At 43.4% G+C, this 27,126-nt stretch overlaps 1 protein-coding gene across 2 annotated transcripts in view; it reads left to right on the top strand.

Annotated features, from left to right (window-relative positions):
• The first annotated feature begins 836 nt into the window (after positions 1 to 836).
• Il16 (interleukin 16) overlaps positions 837 to 27,126 on the top strand; it is an 84,527-nt gene continuing 58,237 nt past the window's right edge. Inside the window, exons 1-2 of one of the 2 annotated variants that reach the window (XM_031387216.1) lie at positions 837 to 1,041; positions 10,595 to 11,007. In XM_031387216.1, coding sequence (XP_031243076.1) covers positions 837 to 1,041; positions 10,595 to 11,007 — 618 coding nt within the window. Of the gene's footprint in view, positions 1,042 to 10,594; positions 11,008 to 27,126 lie in introns of those variants that run through there. The other variant, XM_031387217.1, reaches the window with a different exon arrangement.

Genomic DNA, 27,126 nt, shown 5'->3' with positions numbered 1-27,126 from the left:
TCCACTTCTTATGCCTATAAGCTTAGCACTGGGCAGGCAAAGACAGAGAGAGAGATCCTGGGGCTTGCTGGCCAGCCAACCAGCAAGATTCAGGTTTAGTGAGAGATCATGTCTTAAAAAATAAGGTGGCTAGCCACAGAAGAAAGACAGCCAGTGTTGACTTCTTACCTCCATAAGTGCGTGCACAGGTGAGTATACTCATGTTGATAGCTTTTGAGCATGCACGGGAGCGAGCGAGCGCATGCACGCATGCGCACACGCACGCAGGCGCGCAATTTTATCAGGAGAGGGAATTGTTTGTGTCTGCACTGCCTATTGAGACTGGCAATACATTTCCATATGTGAGATGATCTTCATCTTAAAAGCACTGTCAGCAGCTGCACCTCCTCCCTCCATCTCCCCATCCTCCCACCCCTATGCCCCCCATACGTGGGGAACAAAAATCCAAGACAGTGAAAATAAACAAAATGCTCTATGAGCCCCACGTTTCTGTTTTGGAGGCAGCTTCAAATCAGCAACGGACTCCAAGTTCTTTCAGATCTCTGTAGAAATCAGGGCCCATCCGTGTCAGTCTTGTAATTAGACAAGGTTGCCTGGTGTCTGCCAGAAACACGAAGAGGTCCCTGCCCAAAAGAGCACGGAGCAGATGGGGTTGCTGAGCGCAGCTTGTGCGTGAGCACGCTGCCTGGGGAAAGGAAGGCAGAGAATCAGGAGCTGTGGTGCCTGCTACACTTGTCCCTGGAGGAGAGAATCAGAAGCCACGGAAGCAGCTCCTACACTCCTAGCTCCCTGCACTGTGACCCAGATGTCAGGATCCATGCAGAATAGGGATCTTCATGGGTCTTGCACCGTGGGGGCAGAAGTGCCTCTGTAATGGACAGGTGCAGCAGCTAGGATGTGGCTGCCCTGCTCTGCCAGCTGGAGGAGGTCACCATCAATATGCTCTTTGGCATATCCACAGGCGCACCCCGCTGCTGGGATGTCAGGGAACGGCACCCCCTCCCTGCTGCTCCTGGCATCTCTTACCTGGCCAGGCTAACCGTAAGTAACTCTGAGCCCTTCCTTTACTCTTCCCTCAGCGTAGGCAAAAGACCAGCAGGGAAGCTAGCCCTCAAAAGTGACAGAAAAAGGTCTGTTACAACCAGGATGCTTCTTGATCAGCTACTGCTATGAGACCCAAGGGCATGTGGAGAGAGACTCAGGAAATCCAGGAAATGAGAACTCCGAGCAATATACCACAGGACCCTGCTGGAAGCATCAAAGGAAACTTCAGGCTCGTGGTTCTCACCACGACTCTCAAGTAGATTGGAAATGAATACAGTTAACGAGAAATTCCCTTTTGCATATAAAATGAATAGGGTTCACAAATGTGTAAGATTCTGCACAAAATCAATCTTTTTGCTTGCGTGTGTGTATAGGATTTGTGTAAATGTGTGCGTGTGTTCCTGTGTGAAGACACACGTGGGGGTTAGTGGCTGTGTGTGCTGTGCACGTGAAACTCAGAAGTTGGTGTGGGGTATCTTCCTCAGTTGGTCACTGAGGCAGGCTCTTCCACCGGTCATCCATTTGACTAGTGTAGTTAGCTGGTTTGCTCTGGGGAATGCCTTGCCTTAGCTTCCCAAGTGCTGAGATTATAGGCAGGCTACCACACCCACTGTGCATTCGTTTGGGTGCTAAGGTTTGAAACTCTCTCTGCTCCTTATCTTTAGAAGGTGAATGCTTTAACCCTGCGGCATCTCTCTCCCACAGTCATATATTCTAGGAACTTTCTAGTGTTTTTATTTATAGCGTAATAATGGTATTATGTGATGCTGTCTTGCTTTAGTTACATATGTTTATTTGTGAATTCATAAACATTTACTTATCTGTGTATCTTATGTGTCGTTAATGGTGTGTACCATGATAAATGTAAAGCTCAAACTTTGAATCAGATCATAAAGCAGTATCTAGGGCCTCAGTGGGGCAGAGAAGGGTGCGGGTATGGCCCTGTAGTATGGAGGATGCCTGACTTCTCTTTGGACACCGTGGTCATCTCCCTGCTACCTAAGGTAAGGACTCCTGGCTCAGTCAGCCATGAGCACTCCTCTCTTTTTCTGATCTTATGCTCTCCTAACTGGATGAGTATATCCTCAGGCCACAGCAAGGGTCCGAGGTAGCGGCTGGTCCAGTCTCACACGTCTGTCCTTCCTCTTTCTCCCACATCCCTCAAGGGTGGCTGTTGCTACTTCCAGGCAAACCACACGAGTCCAGGAATGGTTGTAGCAGTTGCTGAAGGAGGCAGGGGACTGTCATTTTTACTGCACAGGTGATAGCTGGGCAACATTTTTTCCAACACTGAAAAAAGTGTCAAAAGGAGACAATGAAGTATGTGTGCGTGAGGTGGGAGGGGACGTATGAACTGTCAGCCTCTCTCCCCACATGTGATAGCTCAAGGCATACTTATAATGTTTACTCATCTCATATCCCATCTCACAAAGTTGGCCTCAACACATGCCAACAAACAGTGTCCAAGACACATCTTTGTGGCTACAAAACAATTAAGCTGGAATTTTCTAATAAGAAAAATCAAGAAACTAAAGGTTATAAAATTGAAAATTAGTTCACAGTAACCATGACATTCTTGTAAAGAATAGAGTTTAAACTGGAGTTCAAAGCTTCAATCAATGAACTTCTGAGTCAGTAAGAGGGCTGTGGCTGTGTCTCAGCAACTGCTTAGGTCCTACGCGTCTCTCTTTAGGTCCTACGCGTCTCTCTACATAATAAATATGTACAAAGTAAAACATGTACAAAATAAAAAGCCAAACAAATGAGCTAACTAGTTATATAACAGCAATAGATTGTGGACAAAGAAGGCTTCAGAGGAGACTTAGCTTTAAGTAAGAGTGACAAAAATAGTCAGCATGATGACAATAACCAACTAACACAGGGCTGAGACCAAACTTCCATCCTTCCATTTGTTATCATAAACTTTATGAGAAGTAGCCACTGTTATCATGTCCATTTGACAGGTAACAAAACCAAGTCATATAAGGCTGCAGTAGGTTTTGAAGGTCAGAGTTTGGCTCCTTGAGCTCCACGGCAAAGCTTGTCGCCACTCCACGACACACAGCTATATTTCAGAAACTGGAACACTTACTATGTCTTCTTAGTCAGCTTAGTTCCAACAATTTTGATATCATATCCAGCTATGATAAATGTTCTAAGCATTGCAAAAATGTTTTAAATAATATGCTTTCAGTTCTTTGAGACTTTCCTACGTAATATATTTTGATCCCACTCACTCCCCATATATTCCCCAGTGCCTCCCAGATCCATCCCTACCTTCTTACCCACTTACTTTGAGTCTTTTTTAAAAAGCCTATCAAGTTCCATTTGTGTTGCCCAGGTCTCTTGAGCGTGAGGCCATGCCCTGGAGTGTAGTTGACCTACCAGCGGTCATATTCTTAAAGTAAACTGGCTTTCCTCTCCGAGCAGCCATCAATAGATTCTCAAGTGGGAGTGGCAGTTCCTACCTCACTATCCATGCTGGGATTTTGTGTGGTTTGAGCCTGTAAAACTGCCAAGTCCTATCTGGAAATCACTCTTTTGTTGACATTTACTGCTTTAGGCCTTTACAGTCTTTCTATACACTTTGCACGATGGTATCTGAGCTTTGTGGGAAGGGAGTGATATCAGTGTGAGGGAGGCTGGAGAGCACCCGCCTTTTATTCTCTGCACAGTGCGCAGTTGGGCATCTCTGTGGTAATCACTGTCTGCTTCAGGAAGACGCCTCTTTAATGAGGATGGGCAGATGCAATAAGCTATGGGCATAATGATAAGTCATTGAGAGTTGGTTTAATACTATGTCCATTTAGCAGAATAATAAAGTAAGTTCTCCCATTGGGCCTGTGATCTGTCTAGCCACAGGTCCCTGATAATAATGCTAGGTATGGGTTCCATCTTTTGGAGAGGGATTTAGTTCCAACGAGAAAATGTTTGCTTACTCAAATAACCACTATTGCATCAGAGCTGGGTGTCGTGCTGGGAATATTGTACCTGGCAGGGTTCACAGATGGGCAATATTGATTTCTTTCCTCTTTGGTAGACTGCAGAGTAACTTCTAGCACCGTAAAAGCTGGCCAGTGGGATAAAACCTCCAGGTACAGTACCACATGATTAAAAATTAGACGTGGCATTATATTTCTGTCTCCTAAAACACAACTTTTATTTTTCTGACTGTAATGGTGAGATGTGACTGATATAAAAAGGAAACAAACACAGAAAATGATTGCGTAGAAATGAAAGGTTTCTTCACCTCTCCAAAGTGATTACCAGTTTTCAGTTTTTCCATAATTGTATGTTGTTTTCATAATTTAAGATTAATAGTTAATAGTTCTTAGCTTTCAGGACTTCCCAGCCTTCCACCATATCTACCCATGTGACCAATTTCATTCCTACTGTTAGCTGTATGGCGTCCCGAAGAATGTGCCATTACCTATTTAACACAGTCTCCCACTGGCACACCTTTAGGTTGTTCACACTTATTTACATTTTACTCATTTTCCGTTTTCTTCTTTCTTTTATCTTTGTTCCTTTCTTAGTTTTTTTCTTTGTTTCCTTCCTTCTTTCTTTTGAGACAAGGTCTCTCTCTGTAGCTCTGGATGGCATGGAACATAGAGCAAGATGGCCTCAAGCTCACAGAGATAAGCCTGCCTTTGCCTCCTGGGTGCTCTGGTTAAAGATGCGCGTCACTGTGCTTAGCCCTCCCTCTCTTTCTTATTAATTCAGATAACCAAGGAAGATAGGCCATCCTGAGCTAGGCTCTTACTCATCTTATTTTAAATGTGCGTACGTCCATAAAACTTAACGAACAGACAAGTTTAAGTCCTAGTTTGAATCATTTCCCTCAGAGCTCCCAGTGACTAGCACAGTCATCTGCATTTCATGGGTAACTAAGCCATTCCAGAGTTGCATTACTTAATACTGCAGGGGTGAGCGTCAGGCCCACAGTTCAGATAAGGTTAGCTCCAGGCCCGAGCCTTGCATGTTCCACTCAGATACCCTCTTGCCATTGCTGTAACTACAAGTGTGCTGTGGCTTTAGGCAGATGTTCACTCAAGTTGATTCTGTAGTAACATTCTGCTTGGTGCCTTGGGGAGTCACAAGTACTGAGCCTGAGGTAGCCCCTCCAGAGGAACAGTAGAGAAATATGATTGCTGGCGTTTTTCTAGATTTTTTCCTAAGGTGAATTACATGTTTTACTTGTGCCATGTTGGTATTGCTTACTCAAGAGGAAACACTGCCCTACCGGGTCCCGTGCGCTTGGATTTAAGTGGTGGTGTTATCCTAGCCCTGCCTGTGCCGTACAGATTTAGGCCCATGTCTCAGGATGCCAAAACTTCAGCACCTGTCTGGGATGTAAAATATTCACACTGGGCTCTTAGGTACAGTCCAGAGTACAGAATGTCTTTCTAGATAGCTCTTGAGCTCAGACGTTGGCTTATGTGGCTTCTTTCCACTTTGATGTCTTATCCCCGGAGTCCTCCAGTCTGTGGTCCCAAGTGGGACAGTATTCCTCTGTTGGTGCAAGTGTCAGTGGGAGGGGCTTCTGAGATGCTTTTTAGCTATTGGTCCATATGCAATGCTCCTGCGATGTGCCAAGCCCCATAGAGTACAATTAGTCTCCTCAGAGATGTAGTAGGGTAGAGGAAGAAAAATGGCATGTGGAATAATCCAGCACAGTCCTCTTGACTAGTGGGGATACTAAAGCCCAGGGATGCTCTATATCTTCCTAACCCTGTGTAAAGTGTATATAGACACAGAGGGTCAGACTCAGCTGTGGGCCCCTTAATTATGTTAAAGATCTTCTCTGGGGCGAAGAAGGGACACTCACCTCTTCCCTTCATTTCTCATTTCTGAATCACTTTTCAGTTCAAGACCAAAAAATATACCCCCTGGGCTGGAACGGCCAGACTTCAAAACTGCCTTTGAAATAGGACACTGTGGGAGAATGCAGAAACTCCAAACACATTTATCAAAGGGTTCCCCTTTCGCCACATGATGATTTACAATCCTCTCCAGTTCTCTTGTCAGCGAAGGATGTTTCACCCAGACCCAAGTGTGAGGCTACAGCTCTAGTGAGGGATTTGCCCAACACACTGGCCGTGTGCAGATGAAAGAGGGAAGGAGGGAGAGGGCAGAAGGAACAAAGGGACAGAAGAAGGAAGCAGAGAGCAGGGGAGTGGGGGGATGGGGAAGAAAGAGAGGAAAGAGGAGAGAGGAGGAAGTGAGGGAATACAGAAGAGAGGGAAGGAAGACTTACAGACCTCTCTGCCTAGCCTGATGTCTAGAATTTTCTTCAAGGCCTCTAAAGGAAGCAAATGTCATTGCTCTGTAGTCCTTGGCACTGCACTCTTTGTAAAGGACAGCTCAACTGTGTGGTCAGGTGTCCTGAGCAGCTAAGAAAACAATGGTCCCTGTTCTTCTTTTCCAGGTCATCTCCTGAATGATAGAAAATGTAGCACCTTTGAGCTCTGGGAGGCATGGCAGAGAGAACTGATCTTATTCAGGTGTTTGGAGGGACACTGGCCAGGACATGGGAGTGTAATTGTCTCTAGTCCCTGACCTTCCCTGGTCTGGGAAGGCAGGGAGTTCCCCCAAGAGCTCCATAGTGAAGTGCCTCTGTATGTAGGGAACTCCAGGAATGTCTTGTGCAGAGCCCAACAGGGACAGAGGAAACCTGGTAAGGCACACTGAGGAATCCTGGGACTAGGGACCAAATAAGAGAAAAGATATTGGTTTGAACTTTCCAAAAGTGCTAAGTAGGGGGTGTGTGGCACAGCTGGCTCCCAGCATCGCTGACATTTGGTTCCATGAGAGAGCAATAGCCAGTTCTAATGTCCTGAGCACAATTACCAAAGCTAAGCTGAGCCATGTGACTGCCATGCTGTGTTTTCAATTCTTCCTTCTCCCCTCTCTGTCTCTCTTGGTGCTAGGCCTAGAGGGAAGTCCCTTTCCACGGAAGTGAGGTTCTGGTCTCTCCACCTCAGCCCTTGCATTCCTTTTCCATTCACATTTTCTGGACTGATGAGGCTTGCTTGGAGCGGTCTCTGCTCTCAGATGGAGGGTGAGTGCCTTGCCCTCTAACTTCTCCTTAGCACCTCATGGTCTCTGTCATCTCTCAGGAAAGCCCAGCCTCAGAAATGACCACTCCTTGTAGAAGGGCTTGCTTTTTATAGCTGTCAGTGCTCACTGGACACACTCATGGAATGAGCAGTTTCCACCAAGAAATCTGAACCTCATCTGGCTAAGACCTGTATGCAGCCAGTGTCCTCAGCCAAGGGAGCCTACAGCTTTGCACCTCAACCTTAAAGGGCCCCATAGCTTCTTTGCTGTAGAAGATGTCTAGTGAGTGACTGGTCATGGCGGGGGAACTTGTAGGTGAAGGGAAGACATGGGGGAGAAAGGGAATAGGGTATGTGATCTGAGGATCTATGGAAATTGGTAGATCAAGATGTTCAGAACCAGTTGCTATGAGTAGGAATGGACAGAGGGAAAGGTAAGCATTGGCTGGGGTGGAAGTAGCCTAGGAAACATACTATCTCCTGGAAGTCATTGTTTTCCAGGACTTAGACTACTAACAGTAGACCAAAAGACTCTTATTTCAGGAAGATACACTTTTAAGCCTAAACCTCAATGTGTTGATTAGCATAACAGAATAAACAGCATAGCTTCAGGCATGGCTGGATCCAGCTGCTGTGTGACAGCATCTGGGTTTGGTTCTGCTCACCTTCCCCTGTCCTTCCATTCCTTGTTCTTTTCTCAACTTCTCACTCCGTCTGCCTGACATCTGAACCTTCCATGTCCATTTTACTCTCCTCACAGTGGTGCTCAGCAACTCACCCTTAGCTCTTCCTCGCCTCGGTTTCAGAAACTCCTAGATGGATTTTAACATAAAACTTATTGGTTTTCAAACTTCCAAATGGCTAATGTACAAGTTCTGGCTGTCTCACACACACACACAGACACACAGACACACACACACACACACACACACACACACACACACATTCAAAATACCCTCCACACCACACATCCCACACACCACACACACATGTCATGCAGGTCACACTGAAGTTGATCTGAAAGGAAGGAGGTTCAACCTAAATTATTATCCACAGTGATTGCCATAGAGCTGCCGGTTCTGGGGGTTTGAAAGGCCAGGGAGATGAGGACCTCCTGTGATAGAGACGGCAGCCCGAGGGCAGCTGTGATGGTTTGGATTTGAAAAGGGCAATCTGAAAGGGAAACAAGTAACAGGAAGAAAAAGGCACTGAGAACTCAAAGACCATGGACAGTCCCAGATCAATCCTCTCAAGACAGAGTTAGTTTCAGCTTTGTGTTTGAGGCTGGGGACACACTGCATGTGGAACTGATATGGGAGTTTCCATGGCTTTAGGGGAAGGAAGCAGACCCTGGTGCCGGATCTGGAAGCGGTGGTGAGTTAAGGAGAGAAAGTGCAGAGCACAGAGCATTTATTCAAGAGTACCAGGATGGGGGTGACAGGAAGGGCAGCTGCAAGAATAGACTAAGGAGCCAGATTTATTTGTTTTTCAAGATAGGGTCTTGTCTGTCCCAGGGTGGCCTTGAACTCACTGCATAGCTGAGGTTGTTCTTGAAGTTCTGATCCTCCTGCTTCTACCTCCTGGATGCTGGGATTATAGGTGCCACTGTGCCTGGACTACCACATAGTTTTAGGGATGGCGAGGGTTGATGTGCCGATCATCAAGATCCCTTGCTGCAGGAATCACTGAGCAAAGGTGAACAAGGCATCAGTAAGAGCTCTGGAGGCTCAGGATCTAGTCACACTGCATAGTTTCATGGTCGTCACTGCCCTGTGCTTTGGTCATCTCTCTGTGTCAGGAGGACACTATCAGAGCCCACAAGGGTTTATGAGGGCTAAGTGGTAAAGCAATCAGAGCACTTCCTGGCACACTGCAGTAGTGACATTTTGAAGTCACTGAGTGCATGATGGAGGTAATTATAGAAACACAGCACATTTGTTGGCCAGTACTGGAGCCCAGCTGGTGGCCACGAAGGTTTCCTTGTACCAATCTGCTCAAGAATGAGTGTGGCCTTCAGGGCTCAGAAACCTGTCACAAAGTACAGCTGTCAGTACAGGGTCAGTCTGTTATGGCTGGAATTCTATCATGTGAACTAGATGGGCAAAGAGTAAAGGACTTTGGGATATTGGCAAGGGGTTCCTCATGAGATGGACAGCACTGAGTTAAAAAAAATTGAATAACATTTGTTTATTTAGTGTGTACATGTATGGTTATGAACATATGCCTCATAGAAGATGCGTGGAGCTTCAATGTCAGAGAACAACTTGGAAGCATCAGCCTTCTGCTGTGTGGGTTCCAGGGACCACACTAAGGTCATTAGGCTTGTTGGCAAGCACCTTCATTCGCTGCGACATCTCATTTTGCCAGCCTAAGATGCAATGGTGCTTTTTGTTTGTTTGTTTTGATTTTAGCATTGTGTGTGTGTGTGTGTGTGTGTGTGTGTGTGTGTGTGTATTTGTGTGTGTGTGTGTGTGTTTGCCAGGTGGTTCGGGCAGTATCCTAAGAAGTCATTCTCTTTGGGGGACAAGTGAAGATGTCTATGTCATGAAATGTTGGAAGCTATGTGCATCGCCTGATTCCATGCTGCATGCTCACTGGCAGCAGGGTGAATTGCCAAAAGCATCCCCCAGTTTGTTGTTCTGGCAACAGGCTTTATTTTGTGGCTTGGACCCAAGTCAGAACTTGTCTGCCTACACAGTATGGGGCCGCTTTGCCACCTATCTCATGGACACTGGATCTGTGAGAGGTGCCTCTTGGCAAAACTGTGTTGGGCTGTGTGCCTGATGGGGGAGCCAGTCTAGGGTTATGAGGCTCGGGGAATAAACCAGAGGAGTGGCTGACAGAGTAGGTGCTCACAGCCCCACGTGGTACACTGATGTGACTTAAGGCCTGAGGAAGGGCGTGTGTATTTGTCAATAGCTAGCTGTGTGCTGAACCTTCTGCACTTAGCCCAGCCACGGCAAACTGGCAGATCTTCATCATCGTCATCTGGAATCACAGCACATAGCTCAGTGGTCACTGTGCTGAGCTCTGGCTCTTGAGTTCTTTTGGAGACACTGCAGGAGATACTAAGGAGAACACGGGGACCAGGGCAGTGGGCTCTGTCCTCCTTGACCTCCTCCTTGCTCTGATCTACAGACTAGAGTTTCATTTAAAGATTAGCTTCCAAGTTTAAAAGCCCCGAAAAGCCATGGTCCCCTAAGGCTTTCCCATGATTCTGAGTCTTAGCTCATTTGGATTTAAATTTCTTTTCTCTGTTCCTTAGTTTCCCTGTCTATAAGATGCAGGTTTGGATAAAGAGTTTAGGTTTGGTCTCTACGAGCATTGGACATGGAGGGAGTGCAAACTCCTTGAGTTATCTAAGCTCCATTTGTCCTGCAGACGAGCTGGGTGCCGGGACTCATTTGCCCTGCTTCATGGGCACCAGAGTTCAGTTCCTGGACTTGAGCTGGCAGCAAGTCACACTACTTCCCATTTCTTCTTTCTTCCAGGGATTCATGCAGTGGCAGCTAAGTCCAGTTCGTCTGCCGCTCACCGGCCAAGGCCTGGAGAACAGGAGAGGAAGAAGCGTGGCCTTGCTTCCTCTCTGAGGATGGAGCCCCACGGCCACTCCGGAAAGAACCGGAAGTCCATGAAATTTCGCTCCATTTCCCGTTCCCTGATCCTCTGTAATGCCAAGACCAGTGACGACGGCTCCAGCCCTGATGAAAAGTACCCCGACCCTTTTGAGACTTCGCTGTGCCGGGGCAAGGAGGGTTTCTTTCACTCCTCCACGCAGCTGGCAGACACATCCGAGGCTGGGCTCAGCAACATACCAGACCTGGCATTGGCCTCAGAGGCTGCTCAACTCCAAGCCGCTGGGAGCGATCGAGGCAAGCACTGCAGGAAGATGTTCTTCATGAAGGTAGGGCCAGGGTTTGTGTCTGACAGGGCTTATAGCTGCTTTCTGGTGCTATGAATTAGTCTTTGAATCTATTTAAGCAAAAGTCAGAAGAACAGGGTTCTCATTGTACACAGCAGCAAGGAAAAATTGAGGCAGAGCTGCTTAGGGCTCATGGCAATGGGCTTGATAGTGAATCAGGTACAGTCAATACTCTTCTCTGAGATATTTGGTGAGAGATGGTGTTGGTCAGAGACAGACTGAGCCTATATCCCTGGTGAAAAATGGCAGCTGCAATATCTCTCATCACTACACAGGTATCCTTTGGCAGGTCAAAACATACCTATCCTGCATACTCAGAGAGGCAAGTACCTGGACACAGGAGAGGCCTTGGGAAAGAAAGGGAAGGAACATGGATGGAAAGTGAACTCCTAGAATGCAACTGTGAATATTTTCCAGGTCCCTTCAGTCATTTCCAACGTAAGTGTTAGGGGATTTTCTTGGCTTGAGAATATTATCTTCCTGTTAGTTAATTAACAGTCTTATGTGATAGAAATTGTGGGGTGTAAGACACCCAGGCTAAAGATGAGCTACAGTAATTCCCTAAGGAAAGCCACATCTTGTTTTTGTGCCATCTATGGAAGGAGGGACTTTTCAAGGATCCAGTGAACCCTGGATTTAGGGGTCAGTGCTGCCAGGTGTAGCCCATAGCCTATTACCAAGATCTTGAGACAGTTACATGATCAAGTAACAGGCAGATAGAGAAGGCATTCCAAGGTCTTGGTGAAGTCTGGAACCTTTGTACACACTGACCATTTTTGAATATTGATCGAATGTGAGGTATCAAGCCACACTTACAAAGCAGATGGAGGCAGTTGTCCTAGTGACATCTAGACACAAGCAGTATCCTTAAGGTCCTACCAAGAGCAGGCTGTTCCATCATCTTTGAAGTAACTCCTCATGAGTCTTGAATGAGTCTTATATGATAGAATACAAAGCAAGCATCTTGATGGGTTTCAGATAACCTGTCCAGGCTTCCAGCTTTTCATGAGTAAGGAGAAATATTCTCAGCTGAGAGTTAAATTTCTTTGCTTAGAGTCAGGGCTTCCTATATCCCAGGCTGGCTTTGAATTTTCTATGTAACTGAGGAAGGACATAAATTTCTCATTCTCCGGTCACTGCCTCTCCAGCAGTGAGATTGCAGATATGTGTCACCACATCTTGTTTCTGCAGTGCTGGGATCAAACCTAGAGCTTCCTGAATCCTAGGCAAGCACTTTACCAACTGAATTACATCTCCAGCCTGAGAATCAAGTTTATTGATGACAGTATGAACTTTTACAGACAAGAGCTCAGATACATGAGATTCCAAAATCATTTGGGGATCTCACTAACACATAGTGTACACTTTATTTCCTCACTTCTATTTAATTGCAAGGCATCTACTATGTGCCAGCTACTGTGTTGATTCAGATATTGCTCCAAAGGAAACTTCTTAGAGCAAAAGCTATACTCCAAGAGGAGAGTGGGACTGCAGAAGGGGCAGAGAAAGAAAGAGCACATCTTGAGATGTGCTGGCTCTCCTTCATCCAGGCAGCATTGTTGTGCTGGCTGTCCTTCATCCAAGCAGTATTTACTGAGTACCTAACTGGAGCAGGTATTGTCAGATAAATTGACCTTGTGCAGCTTGCATCTGGCTGAAGGATGCAGATGTCAACTTAAGGCATGATGCAGAATTTTGCAGAGAATGGTCATTAAGAAACCTTGAGCTGGGCAAATGTGTGTAGTGTGAACCATGAGACACCACAGTGCTCTTTGGGATGGCAAAGCCTTCTCTACCAACCATTGCAGGAAGGGCATCACAGGCAGAGGGGCAGAACATGCAACAAAGAAGAGAAGAATATGTTAGGAGCATTCAGGAGGCTGATTCAAGAGGGTGGCTGCAAGTTCAGGACAAGCCTGGGCTACATAGTAAGTTCAACTTCAACCTGGGACACACAGCATTTTGCTGTGAATATCAAAAAGTCTAGAACATGGTAGTCAGAGAAAAAAGGAAGAGTAATAGGATGTAAAGTTATGACAGTAGCTAAGGTCCTGGGCAGGGCCGTGGCAAAGCTTTGGGGCTTTATTGTAGTGGTGGAGGCAAGGAAGAGACACGATCAGGAAACTCTCAGGAGCCTGCGGTGATAACCCAGGCTAGGATTTATGTGGGTTAAACTGAAGGGGTGGGGGTAGGGTCCCAGAAAATAGTCAGAGCAGGAACTCCGATAGTCCAGGCAAAGCCAGAAGGTCTTGTTGATAGGAGGATGCAGAGTGTGAAGACATGAGAGGAGTTACTTTGAGCTGCACGTTCTAGTCAGAGCAGCAGCTCAGGGAAAGGATGTGTGGGATGTCAGGATGGATGGGTCTCTCTCTCTCTCTCTCTCTCTCTCTCTCACACACACACACACACACACACACACAGAGAGAGAGAGAGAGAGAGAGAGAGAGAGAGAGAGAGACAGACAGACAGACAGACAGAGAAAGAGAGACAGAGAGAGACAGACAGAGAGAGACACAGAGAGAAAGAGAGACAGAGAGAGAAAGAGAGAGGCAGAAAGACAGACACAGAGACAGAAAGAAACACACACAAACAGCAGGACAGAGACACAAAGAGGGATGATGCTCCCCCCCCCCCACCAAGCCTACTCCCTCCTTGGAGCCTCAAGTCTCTCTCCAGGATTAGGTGTGTCTTTTCCCACTGAAGCTAGACCAGGCAATCATCTGCTGTATATGTGTCAGGGGCCTCATATCAGCTGGTGTACGCTGCCTGGTTGGTGGGAGCTCCCTGGGGTCCAGGTTAGTTGAGACTGCTGGCCTTCCCATGGGGTTACCCCTCCTTTCTTCAATCCTTCCCCTAATTCAGCCATAGGAGTCCCTGACTTTCGTACAGTGTTGGGAGTATCTGCTTCTCTCAGTTAGCTGCTGGTTGGTGAGGCTCCTCAAAGCATCTCACAGCCACCCCTTTTCCCTTCCAGTAGGGACACCCTAGTCCCTGCCCTGGGCTCCCTCTTTCCCCTCAACAAAAGTGCCCAGTTCTCTGGTGTGACTCAGTTGGCCCAGACTGACTTCTCAGCCTCCAGCAGTGCCATGGTTACAATGATTTCAAAACAACATCTGGAAGAGACCCTGTGATGTCAGCCCCTGCTCTAGAGATGCTTAATGTGAAACTCAAAAAAGAGGAAGTTGCTTAAAGAGCCAACTTGAAATTTAAGGGGAAAAAAAGGAAAGCGTCATTGGAAGGTTGTGTGTGGCACACCCAGGACTGAGCTGGTTCCTGCTTACGGACGTGCACAGCCAGCAGGCATAGTTAGGAGAGTGTGACTAGCCTGTGCAGTGCTGAGGCCCCAGTGGCCACTTGCTCCTGGGCCAGCTTTCCAATAGGCCCTCACCTCATTAGACCTAGAACATTTATTGGAAGAAGTGAGTGGATTTCCTGAATACTTCAGACTGGCTGTCTTTTCCCACAGAAATACTATTCTTTAAATTCAATTACTCTCTGCCTGCCTGCCTGCCTGCCTGCCTGCCTGCCTGCCTGTCTGTCTGTCTCTCGTTATTTCACAGACTTATGTGGGCAAAGATGACCTTGAGTTTTTTATTTTCCTGCTTTTACCTCTGTGACCTAACACACCAAATTTAAGCAATGGTGAGGGTAGAATCCAGGCCTTCCTTCATTCTAGACAAGCATTCTACCAACTGAGCTATATTTCTAGGCCCAAAGAGTATTTTCAAAAATGCCCTTTGAGCAGAATTTCAAGGCCAAGGAAAGGAGGCACTCCCTCCTCCCTTCCTTCCTGCCTCCCTCTCTCTCCTTCCTCCCCCTTCAATATTTGCTTCCAGGCTCTACAATAACTGGATTCTTACATGTTCTAAGCTATTCTTTGGAGTAAAGAAACAAATCTGGGGACTGGAGAGATGTCTCAATGATTAAGAGCACTTATTCTTCTTCCAGAGGACCCAGGTTTGATTCCCAGCACATACACTGTGGCTTGCAACCATCTGCAACTTCACTTTGAGGGAATCCAAACCTCTCTTCTAGCCTTCATGGGCACCAGGCATGAATGTGGTGCACAGACATTTATGCTGGTAAAACAATCATAAGATTGAAAAAATTTTTTTAAGGAGACAAATTTGGTGCTGTATCTCAGGGGATCTGTGTGGAGGCAACAAGTGTAAGCATAATGAACTTGGTCCCTTCTTCCAAGCTGCTCATACTGTATTCTTAGTGAAAAATTCTATGAAGGGCTATTAGATCCTAGACAGACTCTTCCAGACTAACGAGTGCTCAGCTTTGTGTCATGTAACAGAATAGTATAGGCTAGATAAATTACAAAGAAAAGGTTGTTGGGGAAGGCCACATTCACTTAATGTCAGAACTCAGGAGGTGGAGGGTAAAGAGTTGTGAGTTGTTGGGAAGGCTCATCTTACCCCCTACCCTTTTATCTTCAACTTGTGCCCATACATTTAAGGTATAGGTTACACAAGCAGCACACAATCACTGACCTTTTATATTATACTCTTTGTTTTAACATTTGCCTCTAGTGTCATTTCAGGGGTTTACAACTATGTCGACCATCTTGTCCTTTGGTTTCTAGTTGTCTGAATTTTTTTCTGAGAAAGGGTTTCTCTGTGTAGCCTTGGCTGTCCTGGAACTCACTCTGTAGACCAAACCAGAAATCTGCCTGCCTCTGCCTCCCAAATGCTGGGATTAAAGGTGTGCACCACCATGGCCCAGCTGTCTGAAATGTTTTATATTGATTTTCTTTCTTCTTATTTCTTAAACTAATGTATTTGTTACATTTTCTTTTAGATTAGCTTACTAGTCATGGATTATCTTTGATTATTTTTATAACTAAAATAAATATTATAATCTAAATATTATAATCTCATTTAAACTAGTACTTCACTAGAGCAACCAAATAATACTCAGAATGCAGAACACCCAGTTCCATCAACAGTCACATCCTCTTCTCTATTGCTGCCAAAAATTAATTTTGCACATATTTATAGTTTCCAAGCATATCATGATTGTTGATCTGTGAGTCAGTACTCATTTGCATGGTTGTTTGTGTTTATCCCTCTACCACCTTCATTTCTCCTTGTCTTTCTGTGTCTTGCTGAGGCCATTTCTACCTGAAAAAGGCCTACCTTTAACAGGGACAGGACCTGTGCTTAGACTACAAATGATCTCCAAGGCCAAATATCTAAAAAGGTAAATCAAGATAAAAAGATCTAAAATGCATCCTTCTGTCCTTCCACTTTGACAAGCCTCCATAAGAACTTGCAGGCCAGCTTCAGTTAAATGCCTGGGGTCCTCAGAAAGTGGGGCCCTGGAAAGTGGTTGCTGGGAGGCCCTTCTTGATTCTTGGCTATCACCCTCTGCCTGGCCATCTCTTCTGTTCTTCATCACAAGGGGCTTAGGTTTAAGCAAGTGATCACCTGCAATTCCCTATTCACGCTCTCCTCCAAAAGCCCTGGCAGCCCAGAGATGTGCATACCCATGTTGTAATCCGCTCTGGATGACATACACCTCTGGGAGAAGAGAAGCTTGGTGCACAAATGCTTTTAATAAAATACCACCATCCAAATTTGCTTCTCACTTCCTTTTTGGCTGTATCTTAGCTGATCATCACATAGTCCTGAAAACCCATTTGCTCACTTGGTACTCTTTGGAGTTGGTCCTTTTTTGAAGGTTCTGTGGGACACAGACCTTGTTGAGACTGGGAACTGGTTCAGAGTAACTACCCTTTAAGTATTTATGGAGAGAACTCTGCGTGAATCGGCACAATGAGGCCACCCTTAAGACAGAGAGTCTGTTGGCATCGTGCTTTCTTGAACCAACATGTGGGCTTCCATTAGACTTTCTGTCAGCATTCTCTGGCTGAAATCTAGAGCCAGTGGTGCTCAGTCTGAGAGGATAGCAGCCAGGAGGCCAGACAAGTGTGGGGGGTCCTGCTCCTCCAGCTGCCCTCCTGAGAGGATGTGCAATGCTTTGATCCACAGTGTGGCACATCCTGCTTTTCTATACAAATTTAAAATACTGGTTAGGCAAAGTCACCACTCACATGGTGTGACTCAGGGCCGTGCAGTCAGCTCAACCGTCTGCATCTCTGGCATGTGCTGTGGGTGCAGGGGGGTGGAATCAGTGCCTCCCTGTGCAGACCAGTCCCCTCACCCCTTTGCCTATGAGCAAGCCCAGTTTGTGGCTTGAGGCCTAGGCTTTCTTGGCAAGGAAGAAACCCTATACCCTGGCTGCTTGTCTCTTCCTGCCACAGAAGAGCCGCTTGTGGGTACTGAGAGCAGTCACTGTGAGGGAAGCTTGGGTTTCTAGGACTCCCATGGAGCTGGTGGGTCCCCAGAGTATATGGGAGGAGGCAGAGGAAGGCAAGGGTGGTCCATGTGCAGGAAGTGGGGAGAGCAACCCACAGGTATGATTCATGCCCACTTGCTGATGCTCACCCAAATTTCAAGTGATTTCTAGTTGTTTTCAATGCTAGGAGACATTTGGAAATATTCCTTTAGAAGTTGGCTTCATTAGTTGGCATTTTGAATCTCATTGGTTTTGGCAAGACACCATTTGGCTAGTAAAGAGTTTGCCTGGGTAGAAGGAGAATAGAGGAAACTGGGAAAAGTCAGTGAAGGAGCTACCTTTTCCAACTCTGCTTGTCATCGTCCTTTGTGTGTAGGTTACAGTCAATCAGGTCTTTTCCCAGCCTCTGCACACAGTCCACTCCTTACTGCTGTGTGGCCACCTCTGTCTGGAATACCCATGAACCAAGCCTGGGTCACCCTGTAAGGCCCAGTGTGATAGTCAGCTTTCAAGGACTATATAAAATACTCAAGAGAATCAACTTAAAGCCAGAAAGGTTTATTAGGGTTTGTAAGGATTTAGCTCAGAGTTGGCTCACTTGTTCTTGGGTTCGTGGTGGGGTAGGTGAGGAAGCCTGTGTGATGGAGGAGTGTGTTCGTCAAGTAGCAGATGGAACATAGAGTGTGAGCAAGGATGAGAACCGGAATCAGAGGGTGGGGAGGCTTGCTTTTGTAACAAAGTACCACTTCTAAGTGGTAAATCTGCAAGTGTGTTCATCCCTTGAGGCCAGAGCACATGTTGCACCAGGGAACCAGTGTGAGTGAAGGAGCAGGTGGGCTTCTTCAGCGGAGCATCTGCCATGAAACCATCATCATCCCCTACCCTTGCCCTACACCCTAGTTATCACTATCCTAATTGAAACATCAACCAATGAAAAATACTTATGTGTTTCCATCAAAGAATACATTCTGGGTGCCAGCTGCAGGCAGAAGGCACACTTATTCATTTGTGTTTCTTCTATGAGCTTAGGAGAAGGTCAAAGAGTATTTAAGGCCTCCTGATGGTCCATCCCTTACCTGAATGTATAGTATATAAAATTTTAAGTTTAGGATTTAAAACTTTTTATTAAATCCTGGGCATATACAAATAAATATACAAAATGCATTCATACTCTTAATGGTGTTTGGTTAGCCCTGCTTACTGTTGATTGATGTTTGTTTGATATTTTTATCCTTTTACTTTTTGTAAAAGGACCTGTTTGCTTCCCCCATACTTCTGAGTTTCTTCCCTGCTTGTCTGTACACTTTGCCCACTCTATTTATGTACCTGAATGGCATCTTGTTAGCCCTGACTATTATTGATTGATGTTTGTTTGATATTTTTACCCTTTTACTTCTGACCCATGTTGGCTTACCCCATACTTCTGAGTTTCTTGTAGATAGCCATGTCCATTACTTTTCAGTGCTGGAGACTGAAGCCAGGATTAAGGTATTCTGCACAAGTACTTTGCATCAAATCTACAACATAAGACCTCTTTTCAGTTTTATTTGGTTGCTCTAAGTTTCCCAGGCTGGACTTGAACCCACTTTGTAACTTACCCAGGCTTTGAACTTGTAATCCTCCTGCCTCAGCCTCTGGAGTTTCTGGGATAACATGCATGCCTGCCAGTCTTAATTTTAAAGACTAATTTAATTTTAATTTAATTAGTTAATTTTAAAAATCTGTTTCTGTTCTGCTAACCTCTGAATTTAGAGCATTTACATTTAAAGTAAAAATGTATAAGCAACAACTAAAGTAGGTTTTTATTTTGTATATATTTCTTGTTCCTCCACTTGTTTCCTTTTGCTTCTCTACTTTATTTTAACACCCCTTTAGAGTTCCTTCTTAAAAGAATGCTTCAGGGGTTCATTTTATAGTTGTCACCATAGCTGCTATGTGTATGGTTGTTTACACCACACATGACTTGTCAAATTGCCTCTTGGTACGGACATTTTATCCTTTTTTTTCTTTGAGACCTTATACCATATCCTAATTAGGTTTTTATTGATGAGATGAACAGCATGGTCACAAGCACCTTAAGGAAGAAAGGGTTTAGTTCACCTTACAGCTTATAGTCACGAAGGAAGTCAGGGCGGGAACTCAAGGCAGCAACCTGAATGCAGGAGACTGGGGGCAGGAACTTGGAGGCAGGGACTGAAGCAGAGGCCATGGATGAATGTTGGTTACTAACTTACTCCTCCTGGCTTGCTCAGTTGTCTTTTTCATACAATGCAGGACCACCTGCTCAGGGACAGTACAGCCCATGGGGTGGGGGAACCTTCCACAACAATCACTAATCAAGAAAATGCCTCATAGAATTTCCTACAGTTCAGTGGATGGAGGCAAATTTTTATCTAAGATTTCTTCTTCTCTGATAACACCAGCACAGGGCCCTTGGTTCTCCTAACTTTTATATCATCCTCCCAAGAATTTATAGTTTGAGAACCACAATAGAAGATACACTGTTTGCTACAAGCATAAATATTACTAAACTCACACTGGTGACAGAATCTATTCTGTTTTCATATGTTCCAACACTCTGACTTCCTTTCTGAAGGTTCTAGCCACTTCATCATTTTCTTTCTATTTGGAAGCTTGCTTTAGACAGCAATTTTCAATGTGTAACCCTGCTGGGGGCCGAATGACCCTTGTTGGTTGCCTAAGACCTAAGACCATCAAAAAACAAGGATATTTACATTATGATTCATAATAGCAGCAAAATTAAAGTCGTGAAGAAGCCACAAAAATAATTTTTTGGCTGGACGTCGCCAGGACACGAGGAATTGTCTTAACGGGCCACAGAAGGTTGAGAACCTCTGCTCTAGACAAGCCTTAATAATAGACTGACTTATAATAAATTCTTTTTATTTTCATCCATCTGGGAATATCTTTTGTTTCTCATTTGTGCCTAAAGGGAGAGTAGGGGGTTGTTTGAGACATTATATATAGACCTCTAACTTAAGGTAATCCTCCTGCTTCAGCCTCCCTAGTGTGGGATTATCTGGGAGGGGAGCTTTGACACACACTACATTTCTGGCTGACACTTATTTTCTGTGCTTAGATCCTGGCATATCTTTCCTTCTACTTTCTGTGTGCTCAGATGCAACAGTGCTTCCTTAGAGATGTTTCATTTGCCTCTACTTATTTTGAAGCACTTGGCTTTGCCTCTGATTTAGATTATGAAGTACCTTGATGTCGATTCTTTGGGCTAGATTTGTTTAGTTCTAGCATCTCTTGTGGCTCTTTTTGTGGCATTGTCTAGTACAAAGAAGAACCCTACTCACCACTCTAACACCTTGATTGTGTCTAATTTTTGTTTGTATCTATAGAATTTATAAATGATGGAAGAAGTGTTTTTGATGGCAGCTGCTTTTACAATCCTGGTCAGACAACCTCAGCACCTGACTTGTCTAGGGATTCCCTCACCGTCTACTTCCCCAAATAGTGTGTTCTTGGCTCTCGATGCTATAAATGCTGGCCTTCAGTTGCATGTTGGACATTTAGGTTGTTCTGGTAGAGATGCTGCTGCTCTGTATAGCACTCTGGGTAGGTAGGTGAAGCACATAGTTCTGGCCAGCCGTTTTGAATGTCCATTTGCATGGCACTATAGTTTTGTTGTGTTTCTGTTCTGCTGGGTTTCATCCTCCTCTCACAGCCAGATTGCTCTCTCAGTTCATGAGGTCCTGACTGATGGGGCAGAAGGAGCTTCCTGGGGCCCAGTGCGGACCATTTGCTGCACAAGAAGAAGATAGGAGAAGTGTAGGATCTAGGTCTTTTCTGTCATGCTTTTGGAGAGAAGAAAAATGAGTCCTTAGTAGCTAAGTGGCCTGATTGCCTGCTGGGTCTCCATGATAAGAGTGGTGGTGGAGATGGTTCTATAGTCCTCAGGGAAGCATGTTAGACACATCTGTGAAACCTGCATCAAGGGTGCATTCCAGGTATCCACTGGCCTTCCTTTTCCCTGGTATTTTAATATACAGAGCAAACTCATTCTTGTGACTGCTTTCTTCCTTTGCCTATTGGTAGCTGTGGGTGGCTGGGCTCACAAGCCCCTGAAAGAACTGTAAAACTATAAATGTTAAGAAAATCTAGGAGAAATGCTAGAGGCAAGGACCAGATTTCAGCTGTAAAGCACAACAGGAGCTTTCTGCGTTGATGACCTAACAGTGATACTGTGACACTGGGCTGCCATCTTGCGGGTATTATCACTGGAGGGAATAGTGTGAAAGGGCATGCATCTCTCTGCATTGTTTCCATATAACTTTATGTGAATCTACAGTAACAAGCAGAATGTGAGTTAAAAGAACAAGTTAAAAATTGCATCTCATGTTCTAGAAAGCTGCAATTTGGAAACAGCACTATCAAAAAAGATAATATTTGTGATTACATTAGAAAATGTTTAGGAAGTAATGTAATGAGAGATATAGAAGTCTGTTATGAAAAATAACTACAAAGTTTACTGAGTTGACATTAAGGAGGCTTACCTGAATAATGGAGATGTTTGTATGCCATACTTATGAAAGTGAAAAGGTGTTAAGTTAAAATTCCCCCAACATTTATTGGTGAATTTAACTAAAATGCCTTTTTAAAATTAAAACATTTAAAATTAGCATACAAAGGTTTAGATATCATTATGCTGTTTTAAAACATAATATTTTAGTGGAGTCTTCTGTCCTCTCACTCCCCAGCCTCCCTGCCCCTCAATCCTCCCTTGTGACCCCACCCCAAGTCTCCTTCCTGTTTCCATGTCACATGGTGACTTGCCCCCTCCTCCCCTCTCCGTCTCATTCCTAATGCTTTCGTCATTCTGCGTTTATACTCACTTAGATATGTGCACTTGTATGTGACCTGCTAGGATCATGGGCAAGAAGGAATGAGCAGTTTTTGTCTTTCTTAGCTTCCTTAGTATACATACAGTATGATATATTTAGGTGAATTTATTTAGGTTTATCTGTTGTATCTCAGCTTCTCAGACCTATCATTTTCTATCTTTTCCTTCATTTGAGGAGTAGTCAGTCATTATCTTCTTGGCTAATTTTCAACTTTAATTCCTGTCTTCCAGATTTCATAATCCTGGAGATACTAACATGATATCTTTTGCTAGTCTTCTATAGGATGCATGAAAATTTATTTGAATTCTATTTTTGATTTATCTCGTGATTTTAAGTAGATCTCTTTTTATACTCTTAAAAATGATGTTATGAAATATGAGGAATTAGAAATTTGTTGATTGTCATCCAATGGTCTCTTTAATTTGGTAATTGTAGAAATAGGTCCAATATTGTACAATCTATATACACTTTCAGCTTGTTTGTTTGTGACAGTGTCTTGCTGTGTACAACATAAGGGTCTTGAAATCTTGCTTCTCCTGTCTCAGCCTCTCTATTAGTAGTATTGTTTATTTCATGTCTTTACACTATACTATGGTTTTCAGAACAGCTTATACATTTCAAAAGTATTTATATACCCAAAAGAAACATAGACGATTAACTAGGGAGGTTGCTTGTAAGAGAACAACAAAGAGTGAGACTGAATGTTTTGCTTGACATTTGTAACTCTTGTATCAAGTTTGAAGAAGAGAACTTTATAAGTTACTCTTTCTCTGAGATGAATGCTTTTCCAAATTATTACAGGTAATGAACCAAATTCTTACCCTCATAGCTAATGAACCAGATTCTTACCTGCATCTAATGTCTGTGCCACCCTCCAAGCAGAACCATTGTTCGTTGAAACAGTTGGTGAATGACTTTATAGATAGACCATCTTAATACTCACACCATTTCTTAAATGAATGTAACCTGTTCTCTGTGGGCTGAGAATAAAGTCACTCACTCAAGTCAAATAGCTTTGACCATAACAGGAAGTCTGTATCCAAAAATTGAGCCTACAATTCATTTCTCGGTGCAGCAGAACTATCAACTCTCAGCTTAGCTACGATGGAGGCAAAATCCTTTGGTGATGTGAGAGTCATTGAAGTACAGCCTCATTACAATGACATCCAATGTCTAAAAATTGTTCTTATTTTGGGCTTGTACCACAGTTAGAGCCAAGATTTTAAACTCTACTAAATACAAAACATACAAAAAGACTTTATATATTTATGTTCATTTAAGAAAATACTAGTAGAGATGTATTATTTTGAAGTATACAGTTAATATGTTTGGAGTTATTTAAAATATATATTGAGAAAAATGTATTTTCACTATTGCTGTAGACAAGCATCTACATAAGACTGTTAAATTGATTGTTGTTTTATATCAAACAACTTTTATAATACTTATTTTTATTGTTATAATATTTTATAAGTTTTAAGGAATATCACAAAAAAGATATTGTAGGTATTGAAGGGGGGTCTCTGGGAGGAGTGGGGGTATAAAAGGGAAACAAGAATGTGATTTAATTCTATTTACTTAAAATATGTTTTTAAATGTTAACAAACAGATAAGTTGAAATCATGTAACTTTTCTCATCATAATGCAATAAAAGTTTAAAAAAAATAAAAAAATGATGTTATGGGCATTATATTTAGTCATTTTCTTGTTCTAGCTTCTAATTTATTTTTTATCTCTGTCCTTTGTGCCAGACCTCTGTGGTACATTCAATTTTCCAAGTATGCATTGCAATTCTAAGTTTTGATTTGATCATTCCTGTCTCATGTTGCTCTTCTGAACCCTTTTAGTTTTTCATTGCTTTTAGGCACACTCACAATTTTTCTCACAGCACTTCTTGGTTTCTGCTCAAAGACCTTTGGCAGTTAACTTGAGTATTTCTATTATTTCAGTGTTGAGATCTGTGAATGTTTTTTCTTACTCATTTTGAAATCTTTTTAGGTTTGGGTATGATGGGTAATCTTAAATCAAACACTGGATTTGTATAACTTACAACTATAAGTTGTAGCTTCTGGAACTTATTTGAAGTTTCATTTTAGTTGTTTTTATTTGATATTCCTCTTTAGTTTGTTAATCTATAGGTCATTTCATATATCTTCCAATATTAAACAGTTTGTTGGATCATTGGATGGAACTGACTACTATTTTATTTGTAATCTTATATTCATGTGTGAAATTGTGTCCCACATTATTATTCTGCTTGAGAGCTTGTGTGTGCCTCACGATGATATTGGAATTTCTGTGTTTTTTCCTTTCATTGGTTGGTATCAAGGTTTGCTTTCTTTCTATGTATTGAAAAATTTCTAGCCTCGTATGCTTTTGTCTCTGTGACAAATACCTCAGAGAAAACAGTTTAAAGTGTAGATACTTATTCTATCTCATGATCCTAGGAGTTTCCATCCAGTGTCAGTGGATGCCATTTGTTATTGTGCCTGTTATAAACTTGAGCATACTAGAGAGAGCACGTGGTAAGTCTAATCTGTTCACCTCTTGGTCTTTAGGAAGGAGAGAGAGAGAGAGAGAGAGAGAGAGAGAGAGAGAGAGAGAGAGAGAGAGGAGGAGGGAGGTGGGGGGGCAGACAAGGTACATTTTCAAGGTCACACCCTGAGTTATCTATTGCTTCCAGCTAGTTTCTGCCTACTACCTACTCCTCCCAGTAACCCATTATAAACTCACCAATGGATTGATCCACAAGTGAGGTAGAGGCCTCAGAATCCAATCCTCTCTCGTTGACTGGATCCACCAGTTGGGGGCCAAACCTTCGATACATGTCTTGTTTTGTCTTATTTTGCTTTGTTTTTAGGGACTGCTTATATTCAAACCATAACAAATCTCATAAAATATGTGATGTGGTCCTTAGTTACCAAAGTTTCAAATTACTTATTTCTGTAATGATCTGTAACAGTTTTTGCCATCTGGTATTAGTGTTTTCCTTGTGTGGAGGCTAACTTTTCAGCTTATTTCATTTTTACAAGGCCACAAAGATTTCCTAATTTTTCTGGAATTGATTTTGATAAAGCATGCTTTCTCATAATTTCTCAATTTCATCTGATTGCTAAAATGTATCCTGTGTCTCTTTGCCATCTTTTGACTCTTGAGACAGCATCTATAGCGATGTTCCTTTATGTCATTTCTGTTCTCTGTCTTTCCCCCAGGGACCTCTTCTGGAGCAGCACTAACATTTTAAAAGCTTTGAACAGAACCAGCTTTTAATTTGTTCATTGTTTCTATTCTATTCTCATCTTTATTTTAGAAGTTCCTTATTATCTGCTCTCTTAAGTTTTCTTTAATGATTATCTCATTAACTATTTTCATCTTCTCTTTTTAATACAAATACTTAAGATAGCAACCCTTTTTTACATATATTGCTATACCTTTAGATGCATTCCAGAAGGTTTGCTAAGTACATTTTCATGACCAGTTTGTACTAAATGCCTTACGTTTCCAATATGCTTTCCTTTGAGTCATGAGTTTCTTGGAAGGATGCTCCTTAATTTCCAGATGCACAAGTATATTCCAGTTACATTCAGAAATACATTTTGACTGCTTTTGAACTGATTACAGACTCATAGGAAATTGCAGAGATAACACAGAGAAGTTCCAAGTCTTCACAGATTTTCTGCAATAGCACATCTCACATGATGAAAATTACAGTTATACAACATCAAGATGGCAAATTGGGGGCTCAGGAGTTAAGGGTATTCATTACTCTATCAGAGGACACCAGGTAGCTTACAACCAATTGTAACTCCAGCTCCAGGGGGATCTAATGTATCTGGTCTCTAAGGGCACCTGCACTCATGTATGTGTACATATCCACACACACCCACACACAGTTACATAATTTAAAATAATAATGGTGAACTTCTTAAAATGGCAAATTTAATATTGCTATAATACATGTGTATTATATGTAGTTTTTAGTGCATGTGTCTCTTTGCCACCTTTTGACTCTTGAGACAATGTCTATAGCTATGTCCCTTTATGCCATCTCATAACCATTATATCATCCAGGCAGAGAAGTGACCTACTACCAAGAAAGTCTCCCCAGCGCTGCACCACCCAGATACACTCTGGGCCCCCTTAACAACATTAACTACCCTAGCAAGTATTGTTCCTTTTCTTTCCACTTAGTTTCTTTAATACCTCTTAATTTATTTGTGGTTTTGCCAGTGTGACATTATAGTTCTTTGTGCTGCTCAAAATTGTTTGATGATTCTGCATATGATTATTTTGGAAGCATTTTGCGAGTGTTTTAAAAGAGACTGTGTTCTGCAGTTACCTTAATATTTTTTGCCTTTGTTGACCTAGCAGCTTCTTAGGGGGTTTGATGATTTGAATGAGAATGTCCCTCACAGAGTCTGGCATTTGGATACTTGGTCCCCTGTTGGTGGTGCTGTTTTTTTTTTGGGGGGGGGCGTGCTTTGGAAGAAATAAATCACCAGGGTTGGACTTGAAGGTTTCAGAACCTGGAGTCATTCCCAGGTCATTCTCTCTGCCTGTCTGTAGTTCAAAATGTCAGCCCCCGATTTGCATTCTTCTACATGCTAACTGCCAGTTGAGCCAGCCCCCAATTTGCATTCTTCTACATGCTAACCACCAGTTGAGCCAGCACCATGTGTTGAAAATGCTGTGTTTTTTCCACTGTGTGGTTTTAGCTTCTTTGTCAAAGATCAAGTGACCATAGGCGTGTGGGTTCAATTCTGGGTCTTCAATTCTGTTCTATTGATCTACCTGCCTGTCATTGTACCAATACCATGCAGTTTTTATCACAATTGCTCTGTAGTACAGCTAAAGGGCTGGGATGGTGATTCCACCAGAGGTTCCTTTATTGTTGAGAATAGTTTTGGCTATCCTGGGTTTTTTG

Source organism: Mastomys coucha, unplaced genomic scaffold, assembly GCF_008632895.1.
Source record: "Mastomys coucha isolate ucsf_1 unplaced genomic scaffold, UCSF_Mcou_1 pScaffold21, whole genome shotgun sequence".
Taxonomy (NCBI): Eukaryota; Metazoa; Chordata; class Mammalia; order Rodentia; family Muridae; genus Mastomys; species Mastomys coucha.
This window is presented reverse-complemented; position numbering and strand designations above follow the sequence as displayed.